This window comes from Myotis yumanensis, unplaced genomic scaffold (genome assembly GCF_028538775.1).
Source record: "Myotis yumanensis isolate MYYU_CA2020_CCGP unplaced genomic scaffold, mMyoYum1.0.hap1 SCAF_1, whole genome shotgun sequence".
In the NCBI taxonomy this organism is placed as follows: Eukaryota; Metazoa; Chordata; class Mammalia; order Chiroptera; family Vespertilionidae; genus Myotis; species Myotis yumanensis.
Window position 1 is genome coordinate 1,733,920 of NW_027223752.1, and position 25,894 is coordinate 1,759,813.

The following is a 25,894-nucleotide window of genomic DNA, read 5'->3' on the forward strand; positions in this document are numbered from 1 at the left end:
TCCTCTCTCTCTAAAAATCAATAAAAAATACCTTTAAATGTATATATTAGCAAATCTATCCAGCAACTCATACACAGAATAATACCCCATGACCATGTGCGTTTACCCCAGAAAACCATGGTTGTATCAGTTGATAACAGAAAAATTATCTAACAAAATTCAATACCCACTCATGATAAACTCTCAGCAAATCAGGAGAAGAGAAGGTCCTCAACTTTACAAATAAAGAACAGGTACCCAGCCCTGGCCTGGTAGCTCAGACGGTTAGAGCGTTGTCCCAATACGCCAAGGTTGAGGGTTCGACCCCCGGTCACAGCACATACAAGAATCAACCAATGAATGCACAAATAAGTGGAACAACAAAGCCATGTTTCTCTCTCTCTCCCCCCACCCCCTCCCAATAATTTTAAAAGAAGAACAGGCACCAACACCCTCGGTAACATCATGCTGCACGGGGGAGACCACGCTCTCCAGATTACGGGTGGCCAGCAGTCTGCTCTAAGGCAAGAAAGAGAGACAAAAGGAAGAAATAAAACATCCACTATTTAGAGACAAAGTGGTTGCCTACATAGAAAACCCCAAGGAACCCGTTTTACAAACCTAGAACTGTAAGTTTAGCATCGTCAACAACAGGAATCAACCGTATTTCTATACACTGGCAATAAACAACGTGAAAAGAAAATTTAAAAAGTTTTGACAATATTGACAGAACATTGACAATAGTTCTGCCTGGACCTTAGGGACATACCGATAGAATGCACAGGAACCCTAGCTGGTGTGGCTCAGTGGACAGAGCATAGGCCTGGGGACTGAAGGGTCCCGGGTTCGATTGCGGTCAAGGGCACCTGCCAGTGTTGCAGGCTCCATCCCCAGTAGGGGGCGTGCAGGAGGCAGCCAGTCCATGATTCTCTCCCTCTCCTTCCTCTCTGAAACTAATAAAAATATATGTTTTAAAACCACTTCATGTCTATTTGCAAACACATACACTTATCCTAAGGTTTGGTGGGAAGGACCCACAGCAGCTAACGGCCCCGGAAAGAGGGCGAAGTGGGAGGACGCGGGACGGCCGCTTCAGGACTCACTACAAACGCCCGGGGGGGCAGGCAGGGCTGTAAGCCAAGGGGCTGCACGGGACCAAGGGGACAGACGGGCCAGCGACCACGGCCACGGGAGCCGAGCAAATCCAGAGAGGACGTCCCGCAGCGCTGGACGCTGGAATGGGCGCCACCTACAGAACGAGCCTCGCCCACCCCACACCTCAGTGAAGTGAACTGCAGGCGGTCCCGGGTCTAAATGCAGAACAGACGACACGTGTCGGGAGGAAACACAGCGACGTGTGCAGAAACGCACTCTAGGAAGGAAAACCAACCAGACCGCACAAACGTGAGCTTGTAGCCAGGCCGGTGTGCTGAGCCGTGAGCTCACCTACGAACCAACAGGTCGCCCGCTGACTCCCGCCCGCTGACTCCCGCCCGCTGCGGGCTCCATCCCGGTGTGGGCGCGGCAGCAGCCAATCAGGCAACTGATCCATGTTTCTCTCTCAAGTCAATAAAGAAAAATGTTTGAAGTTAAACTTTTAGTCAAGATGTTAACCTTCTGCCCTTTCCGGCGGTGACGGCCTCCCCGCGACGACATGCCTCTCGCCAAGGACCTCCTGCACCCCTCCCCGGAGGAGGAGAAGAGGAAGCACAAGAAGCGCCTGGTGCAGAGCCCCAACTCCTACTTCATGGACGTCAAGTGCCCAGGATGCTACAAAATCACCACCGTCTTTAGCCATGCACAAACGGTAGTTTTGTGCGTTGGTTGCTCCACTGTTCTCTGTCAGCCAACAGGAGGAAAAGCAAGGCTTACAGAAGGATGCTCCTTCAGAAGGAAGCAGCACTAAACGCACCACAAATCAAGATGAGTGGGAAACCATCCCAATAAACACATTTTGGATAAAAAAAAAAGATGTTAACCTTCTGCTCTGCAAATCGCATCGCCAACAGCGGGTTTTAAACTAGAACACGTAAAGACGTTCAAAGCTCAACAGCAGCAAAACCAACAAAAATTCACAGAAAATGAGCAAAGAGCCGGACAGACGGAGTGGGCAGCTGCTGAACATCCCATGTGTCAGGGAAACTCGCTCTCCCGCAAACACGGGGCACCCGGCTGGCGTGGCCACGGGAGCCGGGGGTCAGTGTGCCGTAGCGGGGGGTCAGTGTGCGGGAGCCAGGGGTCAGTGTGCGGGGAGCCGGGGGTCAGTGTGCGGGAGCCGGGGGTCAGTGTGCTGTAGCAGGGGGGGTCAGTGTGCGGGGGCCAGGGGTCAGTGTGCGGGGAGCCGGGGGTCAGTGTGCGGGAGCCGGGGGTCAGTGTGCTGTAGCAGGGGGGGTCAGTGTGCGGGAGCCAGGGGTCAGTGTGCTGTAGCAGGGGGGGTCAGTGTGCGGGGGCCAGGGAACAGTGTGCGGGAGCCGGGGATCAGTGTGCGGGAGCCAGGGGTCAGTGTGGGGGAGCAGGGGGTCAGTGTGCGGGAGCCGGCGGTCAGTGTGCCGTAGCGGGGGTCAGTGTGGGGGAGCCGGGGGTCAGTGTGCGGGAGCAGGGGGTCAGTGTGCGGGAGCAGGGGGTCAGTGTGCAGGGAGCCGGGGGTCAGTGTGTGGGAGCCGGGGGTCAGTGTGCGGGAGCAGGGGGTCAGTGTGGGGGAGCAGGGGGTCAGTGTGCGGGAGCCAGCGGTCAGTGTGCTGTAGCGGGGGGTCAGTGTGCGGGGAGCCAGGGGTCAGTGTGGGGGCGCCGGCGGTCAGTGTGCCGTAGCGGGGGGTCAGTGTACGGAGAGCAGGGGGTCAGTGTGCGGGAGCCGGGGGTCAGTGTGTGGGAGCCGGCGGTCAGTGTGCCGTAGCGGGGGGTCAGTGTGCGGGGAGCCGGCGGTCAGTGTGCCGTAGCGGGGGGTCAGTGTGCGGGGAGCAGGGGGTCAGTGTGCAGGGAGCCGGGGGTCAGTGTGTGGGAGCAGGAGGTCAGTGTGCAGGGAGCCGGGGGTCAGTGTGCGGGAGCAGGGGGTCAGTGTGCGGGAGCAGGGGGTCAGTGTGCAGGGAGCCGGGGGTCAGTGTGTGGGAGCAGGAGGTCAGTGTGCAGGGAGCCGGGGGTCAGTGTGCGGGAGCAGGGGGTCAGTGTGCAGGGAGCCGGGGGTCAGTGTGCGGGAGCAGGGGGTCAGTGTGCGGGAGCAGGGGGTCAGTGTGCAGGGAGCCGGGGGTCAGTGTGCGGGAGCAGGGGGTCAGTGTGCAGGGAGCCGGGGGTCAGTGTGTGGGAGCAGGGGGTCAGTGTGCGGGAGCAGGAGGTCAGTGTGCAGGGAGCCGGGGGTCAGTGTGCGGGGAGCCGGGGGTCAGTGTGCGGGAGCAGGAGGTCAGTGTGCGGGAGCAGGAGGTCAGTGTGCCGTAGCGGGGGTCAGTGTGCGGGAGCCAGCGGTCAGTGTGGGGGAGCCGGCGGTCAGTGTGCCGTAGCGGGGGGTCAGTGTGCGGGGAGCAGGGGGTCAGTGTGGGGGAGCCGGGGGTCAGTGTGCGGGAGCCAGCGGTCAGTGTGCCGTAGCGGGGGGTCAGTGTGCGGGGAGCAGGGGGTCAGTGTGCAGGGAGCCGGGGGTCAGTGTGTGGGAGCAGGGGTCAGTGTGCGGGAGCCAGCGGTCAGTGTGGGGGAGCCGGCGGTCAGTGTGCCGTAGCGGGGGGTCAGTGTGCGGGGAGCAGGGGGTCAGTGTGGGGGAGCAGGGGGTCAGTGTGCGGGAGCCAGCGGTCAGTGTGCCGTAGCGGGGGGTCAGTGTGCGGGGAGCAGGGGGTCAGTGTGCGGGAGCAGGAGGTCAGTGTGCAGGGAGCCGGGGGTCAGTGTGTGGGAGCCGGCGGTCAGTGTGCCGTAGCGGGGGGTCAGTGTGCGGGGAGCAGGGGGTCAGTGTGCGGGAGCAGGAGGTCAGTGTGCAGGGAGCCGGGGGTCAGTGTGTGGGAGCAGGGGTCAGTGTGCGGGAGCCGGCGGTCAGTGTGCCGTAGCGGGGGGTCAGTGTGCGGGGAGCCGGCGGTCAGTGTGCGGGAGCCGGCGGTCAGTGTGCTGTAGCGGGGGGTCAGTGTGCGGGGAGCAGGGGGTCAGTGTGCGGGGAGCCGGGGGTCAGTGTGCGGGAGCAGGGGGTCAGTGTAGGGGAGCCGGGGGTCAGTGTGCGGGGAGCAGGGGGTCAGTGTGGGGGAGCCGGGGGTCAGTGTGCATGAAGTGAGCGAGCAGCTGTCCCGCGACCCCGCGTCCCCGCCCCTGGGAAGCACCGAGGGGAGAGAACAGTCCGCCCACAGGAACCGGCCCACGATGCTGTCGGCAGCCCCATTCGCAGCACCCACCCCGGCGCCCGGCTTAGTTTTCTGCCACCAGCGGTGCCCGGACCCGACGGGGCGCTGCCCAGCCAGACCCAGCGCCGGCAGCGCCACCTCCCGGGCGAACCGCCGAGGCCCCGGCGGGGACAGACGCCTCCCCGGGGTGGCGAACCGTCCATCCGGTCCCCGACCCGGGCACGGCAGGGGGCCGGCGCGCTCTGCGGTGGCCCGGGGGTGGGAGGGCGACAGCGCGGCGGCCTCGGCGGCAGGGGCCCGAGTCCACGCGGGGCCGGCTCCCAGCGGAGCCCGCGGGGGCGCGCGGTGGTCTCGGGGCGACGCCCCGCCCCCCGGGTTGGAAATTCCGTTACGACCCCCAGATCGCGCCGCAGAGCTCGAGCCTCCCCCCGCCCCGGCCCGGTCCCGGACCTACCGTCCAGCGACACGAACTGGCCCACGGCCGACGAGCCGCCGCCGCTGTTCTCCACGAACTGCACCTCGGACACGATGATGTTGTCCTCGAGCACCGAGCCGCAGCCGGTGCACACGGCGTCGCCGCGCGCGGCATCCAGCTCGATGTCAGTGCCGCCGCAGCCGCGGCACACGCGGCCCGTCATGCCGGCGGCTCCGCGGGCCCGGCCCGCCGCTCGGCCCGCCGCTCACCCGCCGCTCGGCCCGCCGCTCCCGCCGCTGCGCCCGTGCCCAGACTCTCGCGAGGCTTCTTCCGCCGCCGAGCCCGCCGATTCGCAGCGGCAGATTCGCCGCACTGTCAGCAACGGCCGCGCCTGCGGGACGGAGACAGGCACTGGCGCCAAGACCGAGGAGACCCGACGACTCGAACCCGCGACCTCGGAGCCCCAGCGCGGCCACCGTCCAAACACCTCGAACTAGCAGGCCTCGCGGCGGCGCGACGGCCTCGGGAGGAGGGGCGGGGCCTGGGTGGGAGCGCGGCCTGTGACTGGACGGGGATCTGGAGGCGGGGCCCGGGGCGGGACCAGAGTGGTGGGCGGGGCCTGGGTGTGAGCGCGGCCTGTGACTGGACGGGGATCTGGAGGCGGGGTCAGAGGCGGGACCAGAGTGGTGGGCGGGGCCTGGATGTGAGCGCGGCCCGTGACTGGACAGGAATCTGGAGGGAGGCGGGGCCCGTGGCGGGACCAGAGAGGTGGGCGTGGCCTGGGGAGCCTGAAGCGGTGGGCGAGCCGTTAGTGGTGAGCGCGGCCCGTGACTGGACCGGGAGCTGTGGGCGGGGCCAGGGGCGGGGCCAGAGTGGTGGGCGGGGCCCCGGACGGGCTTTGACAAGCAGAGCATCTGTGCTGGTCGCGGCCGCACGGCTCTCCCGGCCCCGGGAGCTGTTCCGGTCGCGTCCCTGCACCCCCATGCGCCCCGGTCCCTGTTGTCTGTCCCCACAGGACTCCGCCACCTGCGGTCACCCGGACAGTTACATGTCGTGTCCCCCCACCCACGCTGGCCATTCTCAGGGGTCCCAGCACCCTTGACGGCCCTGGGAATAACCCTGAAAAGAAATGTGCAAGACTGCGTGGTTTAAAAACTTCGAATCTTAGCCATAGGAGCTGACGGGAGCTTAAACTAAATCAGAAAACTGGCAAAGTTGTAAATACAGGAACTCCCCACGATTCAGCGGTAAAGTCGATTGAACCCCCATCGTAGGACAATGAGATTTTCAGAGAACTTGATGAGCTGGTCCTGAAGTCGTGGGAAGAGATACTCCCCTACACGCGAGAACATTCTAATCTAAAGGACAACGGAGGCCCGGCTGGGTGGCTCAGTGGTTGAACCTCGAACCACGAACCAGGAGATCAGGGTTCGATTCTCTGGCCAAGGAAAGGGCACATGCGGCGGTTGCAGGCTCGATCCCCAGTAGGGGGTGCGCAGGAGGCAGGCGATTGGTGATGATCATCATTGATGTTTCTAACTCTCCCTTTCTCTCTCTGAAATCAGTGAAAACATATTAAATAAATAAATAAGGAAAACTCAAGAGGAGCACCAGGTGGGCACCACGCCGGTGGCCCTGCAGCAATGCAGGCAGGGAGTTGTGGGGAGCAGGGAGCCACACTGGGAGGGGGTGGGCGGTGGGGGGTTGGAGGGGGCTGGGGTAGCCAGCGAAGCCCACAGTGCCAAGAGGTGACACCGGGATGAGGACGGTAAGAGAGGGTGTGGGGAGCTGGACCGGCATCCCGAGTGTGGCGTGGCCAAGCTCCCCAGCTGCCTTGGGAGGCGGGGGCGCCGTGGGAGCAGCTGGGCGGCTGGAGGGAGGGGAGGGTCGGGAGTGGCCTAGGACACAGCCCGAGGCTGGCGGCCAATGTCCTGGGCACTTTAAAGACCCCATTCCACTGCCCTCTTGCTTCCATCACTTCATTGTGTCGTCTTATTGCACTTTGAAGATAATGTACCTTTTTTTCCCCCGGATGCTTTTAAAACTTCTATTTTCAGCAGTTTGGCTAGGATGTTCCTACGTGATTTTCTGTTCCTTATGCTAATCGTGCGGCTTCTGCACAGCTCTCTCCCCCTCCTCTCCCTGGATTCCGAGGCCACCTGTGTTAGGTGTTACCACATCCGCAACGCCGCCTCCTCTGTCTTTTCTCCTTTTCCCCTCCATGCTGCTGTCTGGGTGTTTGTTTTTTTAATATTTTTTATTTATTCTTATTGATCTCAGAGAGGAAGGGAGAGGGAGAGAGAGATAGAAACATCCATGATGAGAGAGAATCATGGATCGGCTGCCTCCTGCACGCCCCCCACTGGGGATGGAGCCCGCAACCCAGGTGTGTGCCCTGACCGGGAATCGAACCGTGACCTCCTGGTTCATAAGTCAATGCTCAACCACTGAGCCACACCAGCCGGGCTTGTGGTTTTATTTAAACAACTTTATTGAGGCCTCACCGACACACAAAAACTGCACAGATTAAAATGTATAATTTATAAGTTTCCCCTTTGAATTCTTCTTGGACCCAAAGGCTATTGGATAAACGCACATAAAGCTTATCAAATGAGCTCAATGCTCCTCCTGTCCCTCTCACACTCACGTTGCTAACATCGGTCATTTTTGTCTTGTCTCTTTATTTTCCCCATCGGCCTAGAAGTTTATCCATTCTACTGACCTTCCTAGATGGTTTGGCTCAATGGATAGAGCATCGGTCTACAGCCTGAAGGGTCCCAGGTTCGAATCCAGTTCTCTCTCATCATTGATGTTTTTGTCTCTCTCTCCCTCTCCCTTCTCTGAAATCAATTATATATATATATTTTTTAAAGAACCGTATTTGGTTTATTGGTTTTCTACTTCTTTTTTTTTTAAATCCTCACCCAAGGATATTTTTCCCATTATTCTTTAGAGAGAGAGAGTGGAAGGGAGGGAGAAGGGGGAGAGAGAGAGAAAGAGAGAGAAACATCGATATGAGAGACACACATCAATTGGTTGCCTCCCGCACGTGCCCTGACCAGGACCAGGGCTGACCAGGACCAGGGATCAAACCTGCAGCCAGGTACCTGCCCTTGACTGGGAATCGAACCTGTGACCCTTTGATCCATGTGCCGACACTCTAACCACTGAGCCAAAGCAGCCAGGGCTATTGGTGTTCTTCTTTTCCTGTTTCCTCTTTCACTGATTTCCATTCTGATTTTATCATGTTTTTCCTTCTGCCTAATGAGGGTTTTTGCTTTTTGATAATCCTCACCCGAAGATATTTTTCCCATTCATTTTCAGAGAGGGTGAAAGGGAGGGAGGGAGGGGGAGAGAAATGTCGATGTGAGACACACACGTCAATTGGTTGCCTCTGCATGCTCCCCACTGGGGCGAGGGATGAAACCCGTAACCCTTCAGTGTGCGGTCTGACTCTAACCACTGAGCAACCACCCGGGGCCTAATTAGGGTTTAATTTTTCCTTCTAGTTTGTAAGGTGGGAGATGTCAGGGTGAATCTCGCTCTTTGTAGTGTCTGGAAGTTTCCTGTGCGACTTGGTTGTTTAACAGCCAAATCCCCGCACCACCCGCCGCGCTGACACACTCCTGTGTGTGTGTGTGTGTGTGTGTGTGTGTGTGTTTTGCTTTCTGTTCTTAGTCTCCCCTTCGGAATTTTCTCTTTCTCCCGAGGGACGGCAGTCTCTGCACCGGAGCTGGTTTCGACCCCTCTCTGCTCCTCTTCCCCAAACCCAGGTGGCGTCCAAGTCCTGCCAGGCCACCTGCCCAGCGGCCCTTGCCCCCTCCCTCTCCACCTCACAGCACCAGCCCCCGTGGCCTTCCCACCTGTGACCAGAATCCCTGTCTGTGCCCCTCAGGGCGGACGCCAATCTTTGAAAAGTGCCCTGCGGCCCGGTCTCCGAGGGCCCGAAAGCGCGCAGCCCTCCCACGTCCTCTGGTGCCAGTGCACGGCCCCGCCTCCGGGCACCGCTTCCCCCCGGTGACAGAAGGTGACCAGAATCACTTTTGCGAATTGTAAGATGTGGCTCCGTGGTTGAGCGTCGACCCACGAACCAGGAGGTCACGGTTCGATTCCCCGTCAGGGCTCCTGCCCGGGTTTCGGGCTCCATCCCCAGGGAGGGGCGTGCAGGAGGCAGCCGGTCCATGGTTCTCTCTCATCATTGATGTTTCTCTCTCTCTCCCTCTCCCTTCCTCTCTTAAACCAATAAAATAAGTAAATACAAAGAGAGGAAACCCCAGGGAAACCAGGAACCACGTCCGTGTCCATGTCCCTGTGACCAGCATGAGGTTGGACCCGCCACGGGCGTCTGCGCGGTGACTCCCCGCGAGCGTCCTCTGCTGGCTCCTGTTGCTCCTCTTCTCTCTTTTCCAACGTGGCGCTCGTGCACTGGCTCATTGTGACACCATTTCCATTGTGGGAAGCACAGAGACGTGTTCAGCACAAAGGCGCCCCTTGTTCCCGGGCTCACCGCGGCTGGGGGGCTCGAGGCCCCTCCTCGGCACATTCTTCCCGAGCCCGGGCTGTCACACAGCCTCTCGCAGGGAGACTGGCCCGGCGGGCGACGCGCTCCCGCAATCCCGTGCTCTGCGGGTGGGTGTGCCGTCGGCTCATCTTCTGCCGTGGGACATCCCTTCGCTTACATTTTGCTGCTGCAATGCTGCACTCACCTGTCCCCACATCCCTGCGGCCTTCCGGATTTCTCCTGCAGGATCCGTGCCGGGCCGAGGGCTGCTCCGGGTCCCAGCCCTTGGAGTGCCCCCCGAGCCTCACCTGCACGGGGGAGAAGCAGGGCGCAGGCCAGCCGCGAGGTGCACGGTGTCCTGACCCGAGGCCCGCGTCAGCCTGTACTGGCCTATGTCAGCATCTCTTCTGTTTTTTTTTTTAAAAAAGAGTTTCTATTGTCCAGCTGGTGTGCTCAGTGGTTGAGTGTCGACCTAGGAACGGGGAGGTCCATCCCCAGTAGGGGGCGTGCAAGAGGCGGCCGATCAATGATTCTCCTCATTGATGTTCCTATCTCTCCCTTCCTCTCTGAAATCAACACAAAAATACTTTTTAAAAAAAGAGTTTTTATTGATTTCTCCAGAGAGAGAGAGGAAGGGAGTGGGAGAGAGAGAGAAACATGGATCTGTCAGCGGCCTCCTGCACGCCCTCTCCCGGGCGCTGAGCCAGAAGCCTGGGCATGTGCCCTGACTGGGGAATCGAACCAGCAACCTTTCAGTGCCCAACCAACCGAGCCGCATCGGCCATGGCTACGTCAGCAATTTTCAGCCTGTGTCTCCCCCCCGCCCCCAAATTTTTAAACACGCAATACCTGTCTATTTAGTCAGGGGCACTGATCTCTTTTCCTTAGATTGTCAAATAAAAAAATGATACAGCCCGCCCTAGCCGGCTTGGCTCCGTGGATAGAGCGTCAGCCTGTGGACTGAAGGGTCCCGGGTTGGATTCTGGTCGAGGACACAGGCCCAAATTGTGGGCTCGATCCCCAGTAGGGAGCGTGCAGGAGGCAGCTGATCAATGATTCTGTCATCATGGATACTTCTATCTCTCTCTTCCTCTCCCTTCCTCTCTGAAATAAGGGAAAAAAATATTAAAAAGAACAAAAACCAAAAACCAAATGCTGCTCCACATGGAACCACACAGATACGACCCAGAAATACAGCTGAACCACTGGCTGATCCAAAATTAGGATGACCTGGCGGTAGACCTGATGGCCAGACAGAGGCTACTGTCTGTGAAGACGTGGAGTCAGGGGCGGCTGAGCCTGGGGTGCCCGCCTGGCTCCCCATCCATGTGCCGTCAGCTTAGGCCTTGGGGAGTGGAACCGGCTCCCTGGTGGGGATTTGAACTTGTGCAGTTGGATGCGGCTGTACCTCCGGGAGTGTGTTTTGGGGGGCGGGGCAGGAAGGGAAGAGGGCGCTGCCCCACAGGTAAGGAGGGATAAACCACTACACCCCTGTGCTGCCTCTGCCCTTCTTTGTTTCAGAGCCCCTGTGTTTTGTTCTGGGAAAGGGAACTGCGTTCAGTGCTTTTTAAAAAACCACTTTCCTGGCCCTGAAAGGGTTTGTTTGCCGGAGATAAACACCCGGAGACGCTAACTAACGCTCACGCTCACGGCGCCCACTGCAGGGTCAGAGGCAGCCGGCAGGAGTCCGGGAGCCAAGGTCTCCTGCGATGAGCCCCCTGGGTCTTGCCCTTGAGAAGTTTGTCTGTAAACAGAACAGTAAATCAAGCGACGCTTCGTTGGCCAATTTCCGTGGTGCAAACACTCCCACCTGGGCCAGCCTCCAGCTGCCAGTGCCGGTCCCTGAGTGCGGAGCCCCGAGGGCAGGCAGTGGCCCCCCATGCAGACACCACAGGCGGGAAGACCTCAAGGGCACAGATCATCTTAAATGTCCTAAAACGGTTAGGAAGAGGGCTGTGTGCTTACTGCCTTTGTTTTTTTTATTGGATTGTAATTTCTAATTTGACTTGTAATAGTGGATGTGAAATGCGGGGTCGTGTCTTTTGCAGACTTTTCTATGACTGTTGACTTGTAAGAGTCATTCGTGTCTTAAAAGCCAGTCTTTTATGTCTGTGGCCGTTTCCCCCCAGTTTTGCTGATCCGGGGGCCCTCCTTGCTCTAGGATGAGAAACGATTTTTCCAATTTTTACAGATTTTATAGTTTCATATTTCATGATTACATTTCTGCTCCATCTGGAATTTATTTTGGTATAAGGAGTGAAGTAAAGATTCAGCTAAAAAAAAAAAAGAAAAGAAAAAAGTCTAGCCCTGGCTGGTGTGGCTCAATTGGCTGGGCGTCGTCCCATGAACCAAAAAGTTTCCAGTTCGATTCCCGGCCCGGTCCGGGCACTCGCCTGGGTTGGGGGCTCCGTCCCCGGTAGGGAAGGGGCAGGAGGCAGCTGACGATGGTTTGCTCTCACGTGGGTTGCTCTTTCTCCCTCTCCCTTCCTCTCTCTCTCAAAATCAATTTTTTAAAAAAATCTTTAAAGAAAAAGAAGTCGAACCTGTTGTCCCAATACCATGTTCTGGGGGAACCTGTCCTCCTCATGGTGGCCTTGCAGCGCTCGCCACGCGCCCTCAGCACCGCCCGTTACCGGGACGCGGTGACTCCCATCTCAGCAGACGCGGTCCTTCCTCTTCCTCTGTTGCAAGAGCGTCCAGTTCATGTGCTCAGTTTTCTGTAAACATCTGAGAACTCGTGGACCGTTTCCAAATTAGCACTGGGATGCAAATCACAGCTGAGCCCGCCAGTGTGGCTCAGGGGTTGAGCATCGGCCTGTGAACCAGGAGTTTACGGTTCGAGTCCCAGTCAGGGCACAGGCCTGGGTTTCAGGCTTGATCCCAAGTGTGGAGCTTGCAGGAGGCAGCCGATGATGATTCTCTCATCATTTCTACCTCTCCCTCCCTCTCCCTTCCTCTCTGACATCAATAAAAAAAATTTTTTTTTTAAATCGTAGCTCAGGTGCAAGTGAAAAGAGTGAGTAAACCTAGGTAGGGATTTAGCCCTGACTGGTTTGGCTCAGTGGATAGAGCGTCGGCCTGTGGACTCAAGGGTCCCGGGTTCGATTCCGGTCAAGGGCATGTACCTTGGTTGCGGGCACATCCCCAGTGGGGGGTGTGCAGGAGGCAGCTGGTCGGTGTTTCTCTCTCACCGATGTTTCTAGCTCTCTGTCCCTCTCCCTTCCTCTCCGTACAAAATCAATAAAATATATTAAAAAAACAAACAAAAAACCTAGGTAGGGATTTAACGTTTCCTAACTTGTTGCGTTTGTTCCCAGGTGTTTTGTTTTCTGTTTCTGCTGCAAACAGCATCTCGTCTTGCACCTGACTTACCGCCCGCTGGTGGTGGGAGTGGTGGGTGCCCCGCCTCTGGCTCAGCATCTCCTTGGGGAGGCCTTCCTCATTCATTCGAAAGACGTGCAGCACATGGACCGACCACTCCTGCTACCTGGTGGGGCCGCTGCCCCGACTCCCAGCTCCCCGGCGGCCCGGCCTCCTGTGCTGGCCAGGCCTGTGTGAGTCACAGCTGTGAGGAGGCCCCTGCATGCTGCCCCCTCCTCCCAGTCTCCAGTCTCCCCGGTACCGGCCTCCAGTGGGCGGTGCCACCGGTGTCCCAGACACCGTCAGTCCTTACCTGTCAGTATGATTAGTCACATGCCCATTAACGACATCGTCCCCTGCCCCTGGTATGGCGTGCCTCACCCTTTCCCCTTTCCCCTTTCCCCTCCCATTGTCCCTCTCAGCCAGTGGCACACCCTCTTCATTTCACACCCTCACACTCCTCGCCCCTTCTAGCTGCCCAAACCCATCCCACCTGCAATCACGTGCCCCCTTCCCGACCTCCGCCTCTGTCCACACCTCCCTCTCCTCTTCTTTCTTTCTTTTTTTTTTTAGACTCACCTGAGGATATTTCTTTCCCATTGATTTTTAGAGAAAGTGGAAGGGAGAGGGAGAGACAGAGAGAAACACCGATATGAGAGAGACACATCGATTGGTTGCCTCCCGCATGCCCCGGACCTGGGCCCGGAGCCTGCAACCGAGGTACGTGCGCTTGACCAGAATGGAACCCGAGACCCTTCAATCCACAGGTCAGTGCTCTATCCACGGAGCCAGACCAGCGGGGGAGACACTTCCTGCTATGGAAACAGCGTCTCCTCCCCTTGGGGATCCACAGCACCCGCAGGAGCAGAGTTGGACCCTGACGGTGCAGGTGGGCTCCGCCCTGCACACCTCCACGGGAAATCTGAGGCTTTAATTCATTTACTAGTAAAAACACAGCTGGAAAGGGGCACTCGGACCCCAGAGCAAAGGCTTTCAAGGTGCCCTCCTGGGACCCCAGGGCTCTGGATAGCACTCCCCTCTGGCTTCCAACCCAACCACACCCAGCCACCCCGTTGTCCAGGGGGTTCCTCTTTTTAAAAAAAAAAAATTTTTTTATTGATCTCAGAGAGGAAGGGAGAGGGAGAGTTAGAAACATCAATGATGAGAGAGAATCGTTGATTGGCTGCCCCCTGCACGCCCCCTACTGGGGATCAAGCCTGCAACCGGGGTATGTGTCCTTGATTGGAGTCGAACGTGGGACCCTTCAGTCCGCAGACTGACGCTCTATCCACTGAGCCACACCGGCTGGGGCCAGGGGGGTTCCTCTTGAACTAGGTTCCTGCTTTAAAGAAACAGCCACCAGAAGGACCAGGCGTGCTCCACGCATTCGGGGGGTGTCACCCATGCCAGGCTCACCGGGAGGGTGTCCTCCTGCTGCCGCGGCACCGCCTGGGGCCCGAGTCCACCGGAGGAGGATGGGCACAGTCACTTTCAAACACAGAAGGTGACCAGGCACGGAAGAGGTTCCGGCCAAAAGCACACTCCGACCACCAGAGCGGCGTCTGTCCGCGTGGGGCTTTTGGAAAAGAGAGGGCCCCAACCTCACCACCACCATGTTGGTGCCCACATGGTCCCAGCTGAGACAAACAAACCAACGAACAGACGCGGAGTCGGAGTCCCCGCACAGCGTGAACACGTGTCTGTGTCTGCGTCCCCGCCTCGCCCAAGGGTTTATCATTTATTTACTTTTTTTGAAATGTGTTTTTGTTGATTTCAGAGTGAGGAAGGGCGAGGGAGGGAGAGAGAAACACCAGTGATGAGAGAGAATCATGGATCGGCTGCTCCTGCGTGGCCCCTACCACCCGGGCCTGGCCGGGAATTGAACCTCGACCTCCTGAGTCATGGGTTCAGGCTCAGCCACTGAGCCACACCAGCCAGGCAAGCGTTTAAGTGTTTTCCCCGTCGTGGTGACCTGGGCGGGGGGCGGGGGGGGGCGGAGCTCTGGGCCGGACTGTGTGCCGCCCCCTCCCTGGCTCCTCTCTGTGGCAGTTGCATAACCTCCCGTGCCTGTCTCCCCGACCGACCGTCAAATGGGGATGGGACCGGGCGGCTGTGGCCGGGACAGGCTCCCGAGGGTGCCTGGTGCCGAGGAGCAGCCCAGCTCCACGGGGCCGCCCGCCAGCAGCCGGTGTCAGGCCCCCATGTGCACGGCTTAGTCACCCCGACTTCCTCACGTGACCCCCGGTTGGCCTCCTTGGTGACACAGACACAGCGCGCTGTCGATGGGTGTCTGTCTCCCGCTGTCACCCACCGCAGCCCGTCCTCGCCAGGGGCTGCCACCCTCCCCCTGAACGCCCCGTCTCGTAGGTACAAGACCCACAGGTGCCAGGGGCAGGAGCAGCCCTGTAAGACAACACCCCGTCAGCTGGCGGAGGGCACAGCCCCCCAGGCTGTCAGCTGCGCCCCCGAAGGGGCAGGCACACGTGAGAGACACAGCTCCTCTTGTTCTCTCCCCAGCGCGCCCTTGGCTTGGAGCGGCCGCAGCTGTTTTCCGCTCCAGATAGCGGGTTACAGCTGGAGGCCGGAGGGGGGGTCCTCGCGGGGCGGTGTGTGGGGGGGGAAGGACTGCAGGGGCCCTGGGGGCCGTGGGAGCACGTGGATTTGGTTCATTTCAGCAAAACCATTGGAGACCACAGGACGCACAGGGCGGGAGAAGAGCAGCCGTGTGATGCGGGGAGCTCTCCCCAAATCTCAGCCCCTGGCCACTGACCAGACCCGCCAGGGCTGGGGGAGGGGACTGCTCGGCCCCCAAACCCAGCTGTCGGTTCCGTTCCGGGACCTTTGCCCCTGCCCGGCCTGTGGGCCCGGTGGCAGCTCCGCCCACCGCCCCCTGCCAGCCTGGGTCCCCAAGTTCGCTGGGGGCCCCGGCCAGGCCTGCCCTGCACCCAGACATTTCTCTCGTCTTCGGTGGAACACGCAGAAAGGGCGCCGCTGGATAATGAGGCGGCTCGGGCGGCAAGAGGAACCGGAGGGGATTCGCGGGGCTCAGTTCCACCCCCCGCCCCCGGCGGGAGCGGGGGTGCCCCAGGGCTCCGCACGCGGAAACCCCTCCGGGGGCGAGGCTGTGGGCGGGCGACCCAGGTCCTCCCGCTGCTCCGCGTCCCCCGGCCGCCCGCCAGGCCTCGTGGGGGACCGGAGGGGCGCGGGGCCCGGCGGTCTGGGGGTTCGTGGGAGAGACGGGACAGGAGGGCGCGGGCGGGCGCCGGGACGCGCAGAACCCGGGCTGGTGCCTGGGGACGGCGACTGCTCCGGGGGGTGGGGGGTTGCGGGGCCCTGGGTCCGGGAAGCGCGCTCGGTGGGCGCCCCGCGGGCGGACCCGAGTCCCCCTCGGCCCATCCGCCGCTCCCGGGGGGCGGGGCGGGGCGGGGCGGGGGCGGGGCCTGTGCGCAGGCGCGGGCGCGCGCTCCCGCGGGGGCGGGTGGGGTCCTCGCGCGGCGCCGGCGGGGAGGGTGTGCGCTCACCTCACTTCCGGGGGGCGCCCGCGGGCCGTGATTGGGCCTGAGGTGTGAGCGCGCGCCCGCCCAGCCAATCGGCGGCGCCAGCGGCGCGCGGTCCCAGCCCGGGGGCGCGCGGCGCGGTCCCGCCGGCGGGGCGCGCGGAGCGGGGCGGGGCGGCTGCACTTGGTCGCCGCCCGCGGGCCCGTCCGCCGCCCGCCCGGCCGTCCCAGCCGCCCAACCGCCATGTGACCGCGCCACCGCCCTCCGCGCGCCCGGCCCGCCCGCCGCCCGCCGCCCGCCGCCGCGCGTCCGTGGCCCGGCCGCAGCCCCAGACCGCCGAGGAGCGGGGGGCCGGCGCCATGGCCGAGCGGGGCCGCCTGGGCCTGGCCGGCGCGCCCGCCGCCCTCAACACGCCGGTGCCCATGAACCTGTTCGCCACCTGGGAGGTGGACGGCTCCAGCCCCAGCTGCGTGCCCAGGTACGCCGCCGCCTGCGGGCGCTTTGTTCCCGCGCGCACCTGCTGGCCACCGGGGCCCCCGCCCGGGACCGGCCACAGGACCTCGCGCCGGGGCCTCCCCCCGGGACCTCCGTCTGGGAACTCCGCCCGGGACCTGGCGCGCGGGCCGGGGCGTCTGCGCCCCTTTGTGGACACACGCGTCCCGGCGAGGTGCCCCAGGGCCCGTCTCCCAGGCCGTCCGGGGCGCTCACCTGGTGGGCGCCTAGGGATGGGGTGGGCGCTGGAGGAGCTGACCCAGGCCGTCTCCTCCCCACCGGGTACCACGGATCCTTTGACATCCAGCCGCACTGTGAGGTCTGAGTGGCTTGGGAGTGACCCCCAGGGCACACTGTCCAGAGGACACCCAGACCTGGGGCCGCGATCCTGTGCCTTCACCAGCATCCTTCATCCTCCTCGGTCCTGGGGTCGGGGATCCCCCGCCCCCTGCACTGTGCCTGGTAATCTGGAGCCGGCTGCTGGACATGTCCCTGCCCTTTGCAGCCTGCGCTTAGGTTCCCGTCCCAAAAGACACTCCCGGCCCACCTGGGGGAAGCCCCTCGCCCAGTGGTCACAGCTGGACCAGACTTGTCCGAGGGCCGGCGCTGTGGCCAGCCCCACTCCGCTCCCTCCCAGCTTTCCCGTCTGAGCTTCAGCTCTGCTGCTTCCTCCCGATGGTGGTTCCTGCTGATGGAACTCCAGGCTGGTGGGGAGACAAGCGCTTGCACCAGGGCTGGCTCTGGAGTGGACAGCGGGCTGCAGGGGCCGCAGGGAGGAGCCTTTAGGGGGGGACCTACTGGGGGAGCTCCGGAGTGCCAGCCAGGCCCAGGCGGCTGGTGTGGCCCCTCAGTGGGTCTTGCGGAGTGAGGTGTTGGGGGTGCAGGGGGCTCCCCCGCCCGCTAGAGCGCAGGGCCCGGCTGTGCTAGTGGACAGGGTGGGCCTCGAAGCCAAGCTCCGGACTTTCTCCCCGGCCTGGACTCCTCTCCTTTTCCTGTCTTGGAAGTTGCCCCAGCGCTGGGCCCCACAGCCAGGGGTCATCCTGGACCCTCCCCACCCCCGGCTTCTCCTGCCGGCCCCGCTGCATGGTCACCAGCACCCCTGGGCCTTTTGTGCTCCCCTCGTCCATGCACGCCTCCTCCTGGCCACGTGTCCCCAGACTCTGTGCAGAGCGCAGCCTGCCTGGGCCGCGTCTCCAGCAGCTTCCCGGGCTCCATGACAGACCACAGAGTTGTACCTGGGCCTTTGGGAGGGGGGGGGTGCAGGAGAGGCCGGCGCGGTGTGGGGGGCTGTCCCCCCGGAGCTGCAGTAGGAAGCCCATTGGCCTGTGTGCGGGGATGTGGGGTCTGGGCTGGATGGCACGGGTGTCGGGGAGCTGCCATCAGGGTGGTCAGAGTAGGTGGCCGACTGCAGGGATCGCCCCTCTGCTTCGGCCCCTCCCTGTCCCGAGCGAGGCCCTGCTGTCCCTCCCGCGCGCGTCCTTGCCAGGCTGGGCTTAGTTGTGCTCTGCGGGGCCTCATGGGAAAGGGGTCAGATTTTCTCTGCTCTCGGTTTTGCCCGATCTCCACGTTTCTGAGTGGCGTCCGTCCGATGTCTGTCCCTCTGGGGTGACCCCGTCAGACAGCAGGTGCTCCTCTGCCGTCGGGACCTTTGGCTTGTTTCCGGTTTGGGCTGCTGTCGGCCTTGCGTCCTGCCCCTGCCCCTGCCCCTGCCCCTGCCCCTGCCCCTGCCCCTGCCGCTGCCCCTGCCCCTGCCCCTGCCCCTGCCCCTGCCGCTGCCCCTGCCCCTGCCCCTGCCGCTGCCGCTGCCCCTGCCCCTGCCGCTGCCCCTGCCGCTGCCCCTGCCCCTGCCCCTGCCGCTGCCCCTGCCCCTGCCGCTGCCCCTGCCGCTGCCCCTGCCCCTGCCGCTGCCCCTGCCACTGCCCCTGCCCCTGCCCCTGCCCCTGCCCCTGCCCCTGCCCCTGCCCGTGCCCCTGCCCCTGCCCCTGTCGCTGCCCCTGCCCCTGCCCCTGCCCCTGCGTGGGTCGCCTGTGGGTGGCAGGCCCGCCGTGCGCACATGCTGGCAGTGGGGTTTGGGGGGGTGTGCCCAGCGTTACTCCCAGGCAGCTTCCCAGTGCGCTGTGCCAGCGCCGGCCCCTCCGGCCTTCGTGCCAACTCTGCCTGGCTGAATGTTTGCCAGTCGGTAGGTGTGAGACGGTCGGTGGTTTTCATTTGAGTCTCTGATGCAGGCACCTGTGCGTCCTCGTCAGGGAAATTCCCCCTCTTTCTTCTGCCCGTTTTCTCCTCCACGGCTTCGTCTCAGCAGCTTCCTTGGGGCCAGCGAGGCTTTTGCCTGGGTTTGTAGGGCCCCCTCTTCCGACGGGTGTCCTTGGCCGTGCGCAGCCCATGCTGCTGCTGGGTCGGCCTCGTCTCTTTCCTCTCAGGTGGCGGTGGCGGTGGCGGTGGCGGGTCGTGGATTTCCTTGTGGTGACACAGCACTCCTCCCCCTCCCCTGAGCCCCCCCCAGACCCCAGCAGAGTCTGGTCACCTTGGATAGACCGTTGCATTTCCCCTGCTGAGGTTCCCGTGTTGATTGTTAGTTTCTGGGCTTGCACATCTCTTCACATGCTACTGTTCCCCCACATTTTTTAAAATTTTTTTTTTATTGATTTCAGAGAGGAAGGGAGAGATAGGAACATCGGTGATGAGAACCATTGATCAGCTGCCTCCTGCACACCCTCTAGTGGGGATCGAGCCCACAGCCTGGGCATGTGCCCTTGACCGGTTGAATCTGGGACCCTTCAGTCCGCAGGCTGATGCTGTGTCCACTGAGCCACACCAGCTAGGGCCAGAGCTACGTTTAAAAAATATATATGATTTTATTGATTTTTTAAGAGAGAGAGTAAGGGAGAAAGAGAGAGAGAAACACTGATTTGGGAGAGAAAGACCCATCAGTTGCCTCTGCTTGTGCCCCGACAGGGATTGAACCCGCCACGTAGGCATGTACCCTGACCAGCAGCCAAACCTGCACCGTTTTGGTGCGCGGGGCGACGCTCACTGAGCCACACCAGCCGGGTGCTCCCGCGCTCCCCTGGGGCCTCCTTGTCCGTCCCTTGGCCTGTCTGAGGGCGTCACAGAGGTTCGGTTTCCACTCAGCTCTTCAGCTGGAAATGCACTGTGACAGCTGGGTGCCCAGCGGCCACCCCACCAGCCAGAGCTCTGCATCGGCTCAGCACCCCTGTAGGTGTGTCTCCCCCACCCCCAGTTCCAGGACTTCAGCTCCGGGCCTGGCCTCGTCTTGCGGCCACTGTGGCCGCTGAAGGCGCCCGCCGAGCTCCGTTTAAACCTGCGGCGGGGGTGGGTGTTTGGGCTGCTTCCAGGTCGGGCTATTGTGTTCAAACTGCTGGGACCACGGGGTACAGGCTGCGGGACTGTGTCCTCTCTCTTCTCCGGAACAGCTGGCCGGCGGCCGGCGGGTGGCGTCGGCTCCGTGAGAGATGGCCGGTTTCCTGACGTGGCGGCACCGTGGCCCAGCCACCAGCTGCTGCCACCCAGGCCGGCGTCCCCTCGGGCTTAGCTCTCCCGTGGCTGTGATGGCTGCTCCTCAGGCTTCACGCTCTGCTCACTGCCAGGGGGTGTTGAATGCAATCAAACACTTTTTAAAAAAATACACATTTTTTATTGATTTTGGAGAGGAAGGGAGAAGGAGAGAGGGATAGAGAACATCAATGATGAGAAGGAATTGTGGATCGGCTGCCTCCTGCACCCCCCACACTGGGGGTCGAGCCCATGACCCGGGCCTGTGCCCTGACGGGGAATCAAACCCTGACCTCCTGGCTCACAGGTCGACGCTCAGCCACGGAGCCACGCCGGCCGGCTCCACCACGTTCACCGCCGGGAGGGAGGTGCAGCGGGACCTGCAGTGCCGGGAAGCCGTAGGCCCCTCGCGTGCTGGCATGGGTAGCATCACCCCGTGTACCTTATTTGTGCATTCTCCCGTTATTCTTTCTTTAACCTGATGGGATATTTCAGTTTCTTTTTTTCTTTTTTGGCAGAATTTTATGATTTTATTAACACAAATACAATGTGTACACAATCTGTCTATTCGTTTTCTTCGCTGCGCAGCCTGGCATTGGGATTGGTGACTCTGATGGCCAGCTGGACTGCTCTTTCCACAATGGCTTTGCGGTTCTCTGAGAAGACGTTGTGAGCAGTCTCAGCACAGTGAGGATCTGTTGCACATCAGCAGCACTTCAAGCTCCTTGATGTTATGGACCAGGAACTTCCGAAAGCCACTGGGCAGCATGTGCTTTGTTTTCTTGTTGCTCCCATAACCAATGTTGGGCATCGGGATCTGGCCCTTGAATCTTCTACGCACCCTATTGTCAATGCCTCTGGGTTTCCGCCAGTTCCGCTTAATTTTGACATATCGGTCTGACTGGTGCCGGATGAACTTCTTGGTCCTCTTTTTGACAATCTTGGGTTTCACGAGGGGTCTGAGGGCGGCCATGGTGCCAGCTGGAGATGGCTCTATTTCAGTTTCTTAGTTTCCAAATGTAGGGGGTTTTCTAGCTACTTTCCCGTTGTTGAATCTGTGGCTTCTCCGCCCTCCATTATTCTGGAAAGTTCTCGGCCTCTTTCTGTGGTTGTGCCTGCCCCGTTCTCGGTCTCCACACTTCGAGAACACCGACCACGTCGTCCCTCCCACAGGCAGGCTTTGCGTGTCCCTGAAGCAGTGGCAGTTCAGGCCTTTCTCCCGCACCGTCCGTGTCCCTCGCGAGGCGCTGCTGCGGGCGGCGGCTCCGTGGAGGGGCAGGGCGGTCCCCAGTCCTGCCCAGAGCCTGTGCGGAGGAGCTGCTGGCGGACGTCCTGTAGTTGAGCAAAGATGCCGTGCTCAGGATGTGGGCTCGCTTGAGTTTGGGGAAGTCACTGATCTATTTTGAGGGTGTGTGTTGGGAGGATGGTGCTGGACTGAGGTTGGGCTGGCTGCGCAGGAGCGAGTGGATGGGTGGGGGTGGCAGGGTTTGAGCTGGGTGCAGCCTTGGCAGCCCCTGGGAGGGGGCGCTGCATCCAGGAGAGACTGAGGAAGCTGACTTAGGGGCGCACGGCCTGTGGACTGGGCCTCCGGGCGCCTGGCCGTGGCTGCCGCCCACTTGCCCACCGCTGTGCCGGTGCCAGGCGGGTGTGCCCTCGTGGTGCGTGAAGCGGGACTCCTGCTGGGACCCAGGCTGTGGCAGCCCCTCCCCTCCCCGGCTGGCTTCCGTGTCCGTCCGTGTCCATGGGCTCCCGGTGCGGGCGGGGAGCATGTGGTCAGTCGGTGCCAGGCGGCCCTGCGGGGAGGCCCTGAGCGTGCGGGCACGGCTTGAGAGCCGGCTCCTCCTGCCTGGGGTGGCGTGGTGTCCTCCGTCCGGGCGGACTGTGAAGGGTGTGACACAGCGAGAGCGGCCCGTCTGGACGGACTGAGTTCCTGGTCACTGCACTGTGTGTGTCTGGGCATCTCCAGCGAACACCGACCCTCGTCCACTCCGGTGAGGCAGGCACGGTGCCCACGTGGTGCCCGCTGCCCGGGGGTTCCTGCCCGTGGAGTCAGGCTGCAGCCGCAGGTCCTGTACGTGGGCAGGATGGGCCCCCCGGGGAGCGTGGTAAACAGGCAGAGCGGGGGTGGGAGATGCTGGAGCGGGTGCGTCTTTCTTCTCCTGGCGCGGCGGGGTGGCGGCGGGGTGGCCGCGGGGTGGTGGTGGGGTGGCCGCGGGGTGGCGGTGGGGCGGCGGCAGGGTGGCCGCGGGGTGGCCGTGGGGTGGTGGTGGGGTGGCCGCGGGGTGGCGGCGGGGCGGCGGCAGGGTGGCGGCCGCGACCCAGCGAGTGAGGCGCTGTTCACAGGTGCCTTCAGGGATGTGAGGCTGTGGCCTTGGGGTCTGGGCAGGGGGCAGGGCTGGGCGTCTTCTGTGTCTGCCCCTCCCCCCCCCCCCTGTCGCTTGCAGGGGAGGCGGGTGGGACCTGCCTGGGGTCCAGGGCAGCAGGGCCTCTGGCCCCTCCTCGAGGGTCAGGCTGTTCCTAGGAACCCGGTCGGAGCGCGTTCTGCTGGGCTCAGCACCTGCCCAGCTCCAGGCGGCGGGGAAGGTCGTTGTCTGTTGTCTGGGCAGCGGCAGGCGCAGGTCTGTGAGTCTGGCGGGTCCTCGTGCCTGTCCGGGGCCCTGGCCTGGGTCCACTGGGAGAGAGATGCCCACCCTGGTCCCCTCTCTCCTGGCCCCTCCTGGAGAGCAGTCCCGGGGAAAGGCACTGACCGGCTGCTCGCAAACGCGCCCCCCCCCCACCCCGGCCCAGGGCACACTCAGCACTTTGGCCCCGGCTGGCGGACTCTCCTTCCCTGTCACCACCGCAGAGGACACGGGGTGGGACAGCTGCCACCTCAGCTGCCCACTGACTCGGGGCCTGCACTGGGCGTCCTGGGCCGGCGCTGCCTCTTCATGGAGAAGCCGGGCGGGCGGAGCACAGGCCCTGGAGCCGGGGCAGGGGCAGCAATGCGGGTGGGAGACCCCACAGCACCTGGGTGAGGCCTGGAAAGACGCGTGGCCGGGCGGGCCTAGGAGCACCCACGGCCTCCTCCCGCTCAGCCCCTGCTGGCTGTCCGAGCAGCAGGAGGTGGGGTCATGTCCACCCGCCACTCCCACCCCCACCCTGCTCCGCACGGCCCTGACCTGGGGGGGTGCAGAGCGGCTGTTCCTCTCCTGTGGGCCCCAGTCCCGGGCTGGCCTCTCCCCAGGCTCCCAGTGCTGGGCCTGCACAGGAGGCGGCGCAGGGTGGGTGCGGTGGGCGGCCGAGATGCGCTTGTGGTTGGCAGGAGCTCTGGTGGCCCCGGCCTGGCACGGCCTGTCGGGACCCCCTCTGGCCTCTCGTGACTGTGCCCGCCTGGCACGGCCTGTCGGGACCCCCTCTGGCCTCTCGTGCCTGTGCCCGCCTGGCACGGCCTGTCCGGACCCCCTCTGGCCTCGTGCTCGTGCCCGCCTGGCACGGCCTGTCCGGACCCCCTCTGGCCTCGTGCCCGTGCCCGCCTGGCACGGCCTGTCCGGACACCCTCTGGCCTCTCGTGCCCGTGCCCGCCTGGCACATATTTGTCCTTCAGCGTTTGCTCCGGGGCCGGGCCCTGTGCTCAGTGGTTAGACTGTCGCCCGCCCACCAAAGGCTGTGGGTTTGGTTCCCGGTCAAGGGCATGTGCCTGGGTTGCAGGTGTGATTCCCAGCCCCGGCTGGGGCGCCTGTGAGAGGCAGCCAGTCGCTGCCCCTCTCTCACATGGACGGTTCTCTCTTTTCCTCTCTAACCCCCCCCCCCCCCCCCGGCTCTAACAACCAATGGGAAAGCAGCCTCAGCTGAGGGTTAACAAAAGATTTGCTCCCTGGCAGCTGTCGCCTCCCCGTCCTGGACAGAAGCCCTGGAACCAGGCCGTGTGCTCTCCCCGCCCGCCGGCTGCCGTGCCACCCACCAGCCCGAGGACTGGCCTGGCCCCTGGTCGGGGGGCACTGGCCCAGGAGCTCTCGGGGCGTCGGGGTGTCCGCGGGCCCGGCCTCTGACGGGCCGCACACCAGGGTCCTGGCGTCCTCAGGGTGGTCAGTGCTCGTCCAGTGGCCGCAGCCTCTGTCCCCCAGGCCTGAGCTCTCCCAGGCTCCTCACCTGGCTGGCGAGGGCCAGACGGCCCCTTTGGGGCGCAGCTGGGTGCACACCTGCAGCGTCCTCCCCGGACCCGCAGCCCCAGTGCCTGACGGGAGCACCTCGTTGGAAGTGAGCCTGCGGGTCCGGGAGGGACGGCCTGACGGGCGGGAATCTGCGCCCTGAGAGCCGGGCGGGGCCGAGGGAGGCGCTCAGCACCGGGAGAGGAGGCGCCAGCCCCACAGCTTCCCCGAGAGGATGGACCGAGGCCGGGTCCCCATCCGGCTCAGCCACCAGCGCGTGGACAGCCCCCGGCACCATCCTGGCTTCAGGGTGAGAGGCCGGGGCCCAAGAGGTGACCGCTGGGCCCATGGGGTGGTGGGAAGTGGCCGCTGACCCCGCCTCGGTGTGGCCCTGTTCCCCGGGAAGCCTGGCCCACAGGAGCCGGCCTGGGGTGGCCGCGGGCCGGGAGCGGCTGAGAGGCCCCCTCGGCCCTGGGCTCCATGGCACACGTGGTCAGAGGCTGAGAAGGCCCGACAGCCGGGGTCAGGGCCAGGTTTCCAGAGGGCCGGCTGCTGGGCCGAGGCTGGGGGGCCGTGGACCCCATTATTGGGACCCCAGGAGTTTGATTGGTGCTGCGTGGAGCCTGCTGGGCTGTGGCCCAGGGAGAGGCGGTGAGGAGGGCGAAGCGAGGCCAGAGCTGCGCCCCCATCACCTGTTCCTCAGCAGAATGAGTGGAGCAGGAGTGGCAGGGGTGTGAGGGCGGCATAGCGAGTGGCGGGGAGGGGCCAGGAGGGAAAGGGCCCCGGTGTCCCTGACCTGGGGGGCCGTGTCCAGCACCGGCATTCACACCCGACACCCTGGGGCCATCGCTTCGTCCCTGAGGCTTTGGTAGCAGGTCCAGGCCGCAGGCCGTGCAGGGAGATCATGTGGCCCCACCTGGGTGCTCTCGGGGCTCCCAACCCGAATCTCTGCTTCCTGTGCCCGCTGCTGCCCTGCACCCAGCTTCCCAGCCGGGCCTGCGCGTCTCTGCTAAATACAGCCCCTCGTGGGGCGTGGGGGACCGCACTCACAGGAAAGCCCTGGCAGGGCCTCGCCAGCCAGGGACAGTGTGGGGTTCCCTGCGGTGTGGGTGAGGTGCGCCGCAGCCTGGCTGTGGCTGGAGGCGGAGGGGCAGGGTGACCGGGCCTCTGAGTCACCAGGCGCAGGGTGCAGGCCTGCGGGCGGGCCTCCTGATGGCTGGGGCCAGAGCTGAGGTGGGCGCGTGTGTCCCACGTTGTCCGCACAGACAGCAGCGCTCTGCAGGGCCAGGTGGCCTGCCGCTGGCGGGCACCTACTGCTCCGTCCGCTGGCCGTGCTGCCCCTCCCCCGGGCCTGGCTCCACCTCCTCCTGTGCCCTGTCGCCTGTGGGGTTGGCCTCTGCTGGGCGGGAGGTGGGCACAGACCCCAGCCCCCCTCCCCGCCTCCCCTTCCGAGGAGTCCCAGCCTTCCCAGACGAAGCCCCCACTGCCCCTGCCTCCTGCAGGCCGCGTGCTGGCCGTGGACGAGAGAGGCACCTCTGACCTTCTCTCCTGATTAGCAGGAAGCAGCCGTGTCCAGATAAGGCCCAGACACCAGAGAAGGCTGCTCTGGGCCAGCGGGCGCTGGCAGCGGCCCAGCCCTGGAGAGGTGACCAACACGGCCTGCGGGCGGCTGGAGCCTCACTCTGCACAGCCGCCTCAGG

At 63.0% G+C, this 25,894-nt stretch overlaps 3 protein-coding genes and 1 pseudogene across 11 annotated transcripts in view; 2 read left to right on the forward strand and 2 right to left on the reverse strand.

Moving 5' to 3' along the window:
• BRF1 (BRF1 general transcription factor IIIB subunit) overlaps positions 1-5,064 on the reverse strand; it is a 48,576-nt gene extending 43,512 nt beyond the window's left edge. For all 5 annotated transcript variants that reach the window (XR_011471156.1, XR_011471155.1, XM_070411887.1 and 2 more), the window contains exon 1: positions 4,741-5,064. Coding sequence is in view for 3 of the 5 variants with exons in the window: in XM_070411887.1 (XP_070267988.1) it covers positions 4,741-4,924 (184 nt within the window). In the remaining 2 variants the exon portion in view is untranslated. The remainder of the gene's footprint in view (positions 1-4,740) is intronic.
• LOC139008710 (small ribosomal subunit protein eS27-like) lies at positions 1,606-1,949 on the forward strand. Its single transcript, XM_070412251.1, has one exon. It carries the CDS (start codon positions 1,634-1,636, stop codon positions 1,883-1,885), a length of 252 nt encoding a protein of 83 aa, XP_070268352.1. The 5' UTR covers positions 1,606-1,633; the 3' UTR covers positions 1,886-1,949.
• Positions 5,065-16,375: 11,311 nt separating the features above from the next.
• Positions 16,376-25,894, forward strand: part of PACS2 (phosphofurin acidic cluster sorting protein 2) — a 32,236-nt gene continuing 22,717 nt past the window's right edge. For all 5 annotated transcript variants that reach the window (XM_070411821.1, XM_070411839.1, XM_070411831.1 and 2 more), the window contains exon 1: positions 16,376-16,537. In XM_070411821.1, the coding sequence (XP_070267922.1) occupies positions 16,419-16,537 (119 nt within the window). In that variant the 5' untranslated portion in view covers positions 16,376-16,418. The remainder of the gene's footprint in view (positions 16,538-25,894) is intronic.
• On the reverse strand, positions 20,560-21,067 carry LOC139008702 (large ribosomal subunit protein eL32-like; annotated as a pseudogene).

What these genes read in the sequence shown, in the direction of transcription:
- LOC139008710 (XM_070412251.1), top strand. Translation starts at nt 1,634, where the DNA reads ATGCCTCTCGCCAAGGACCTCCTGCACCCCTCCCCGGAGGAGGAGAAG.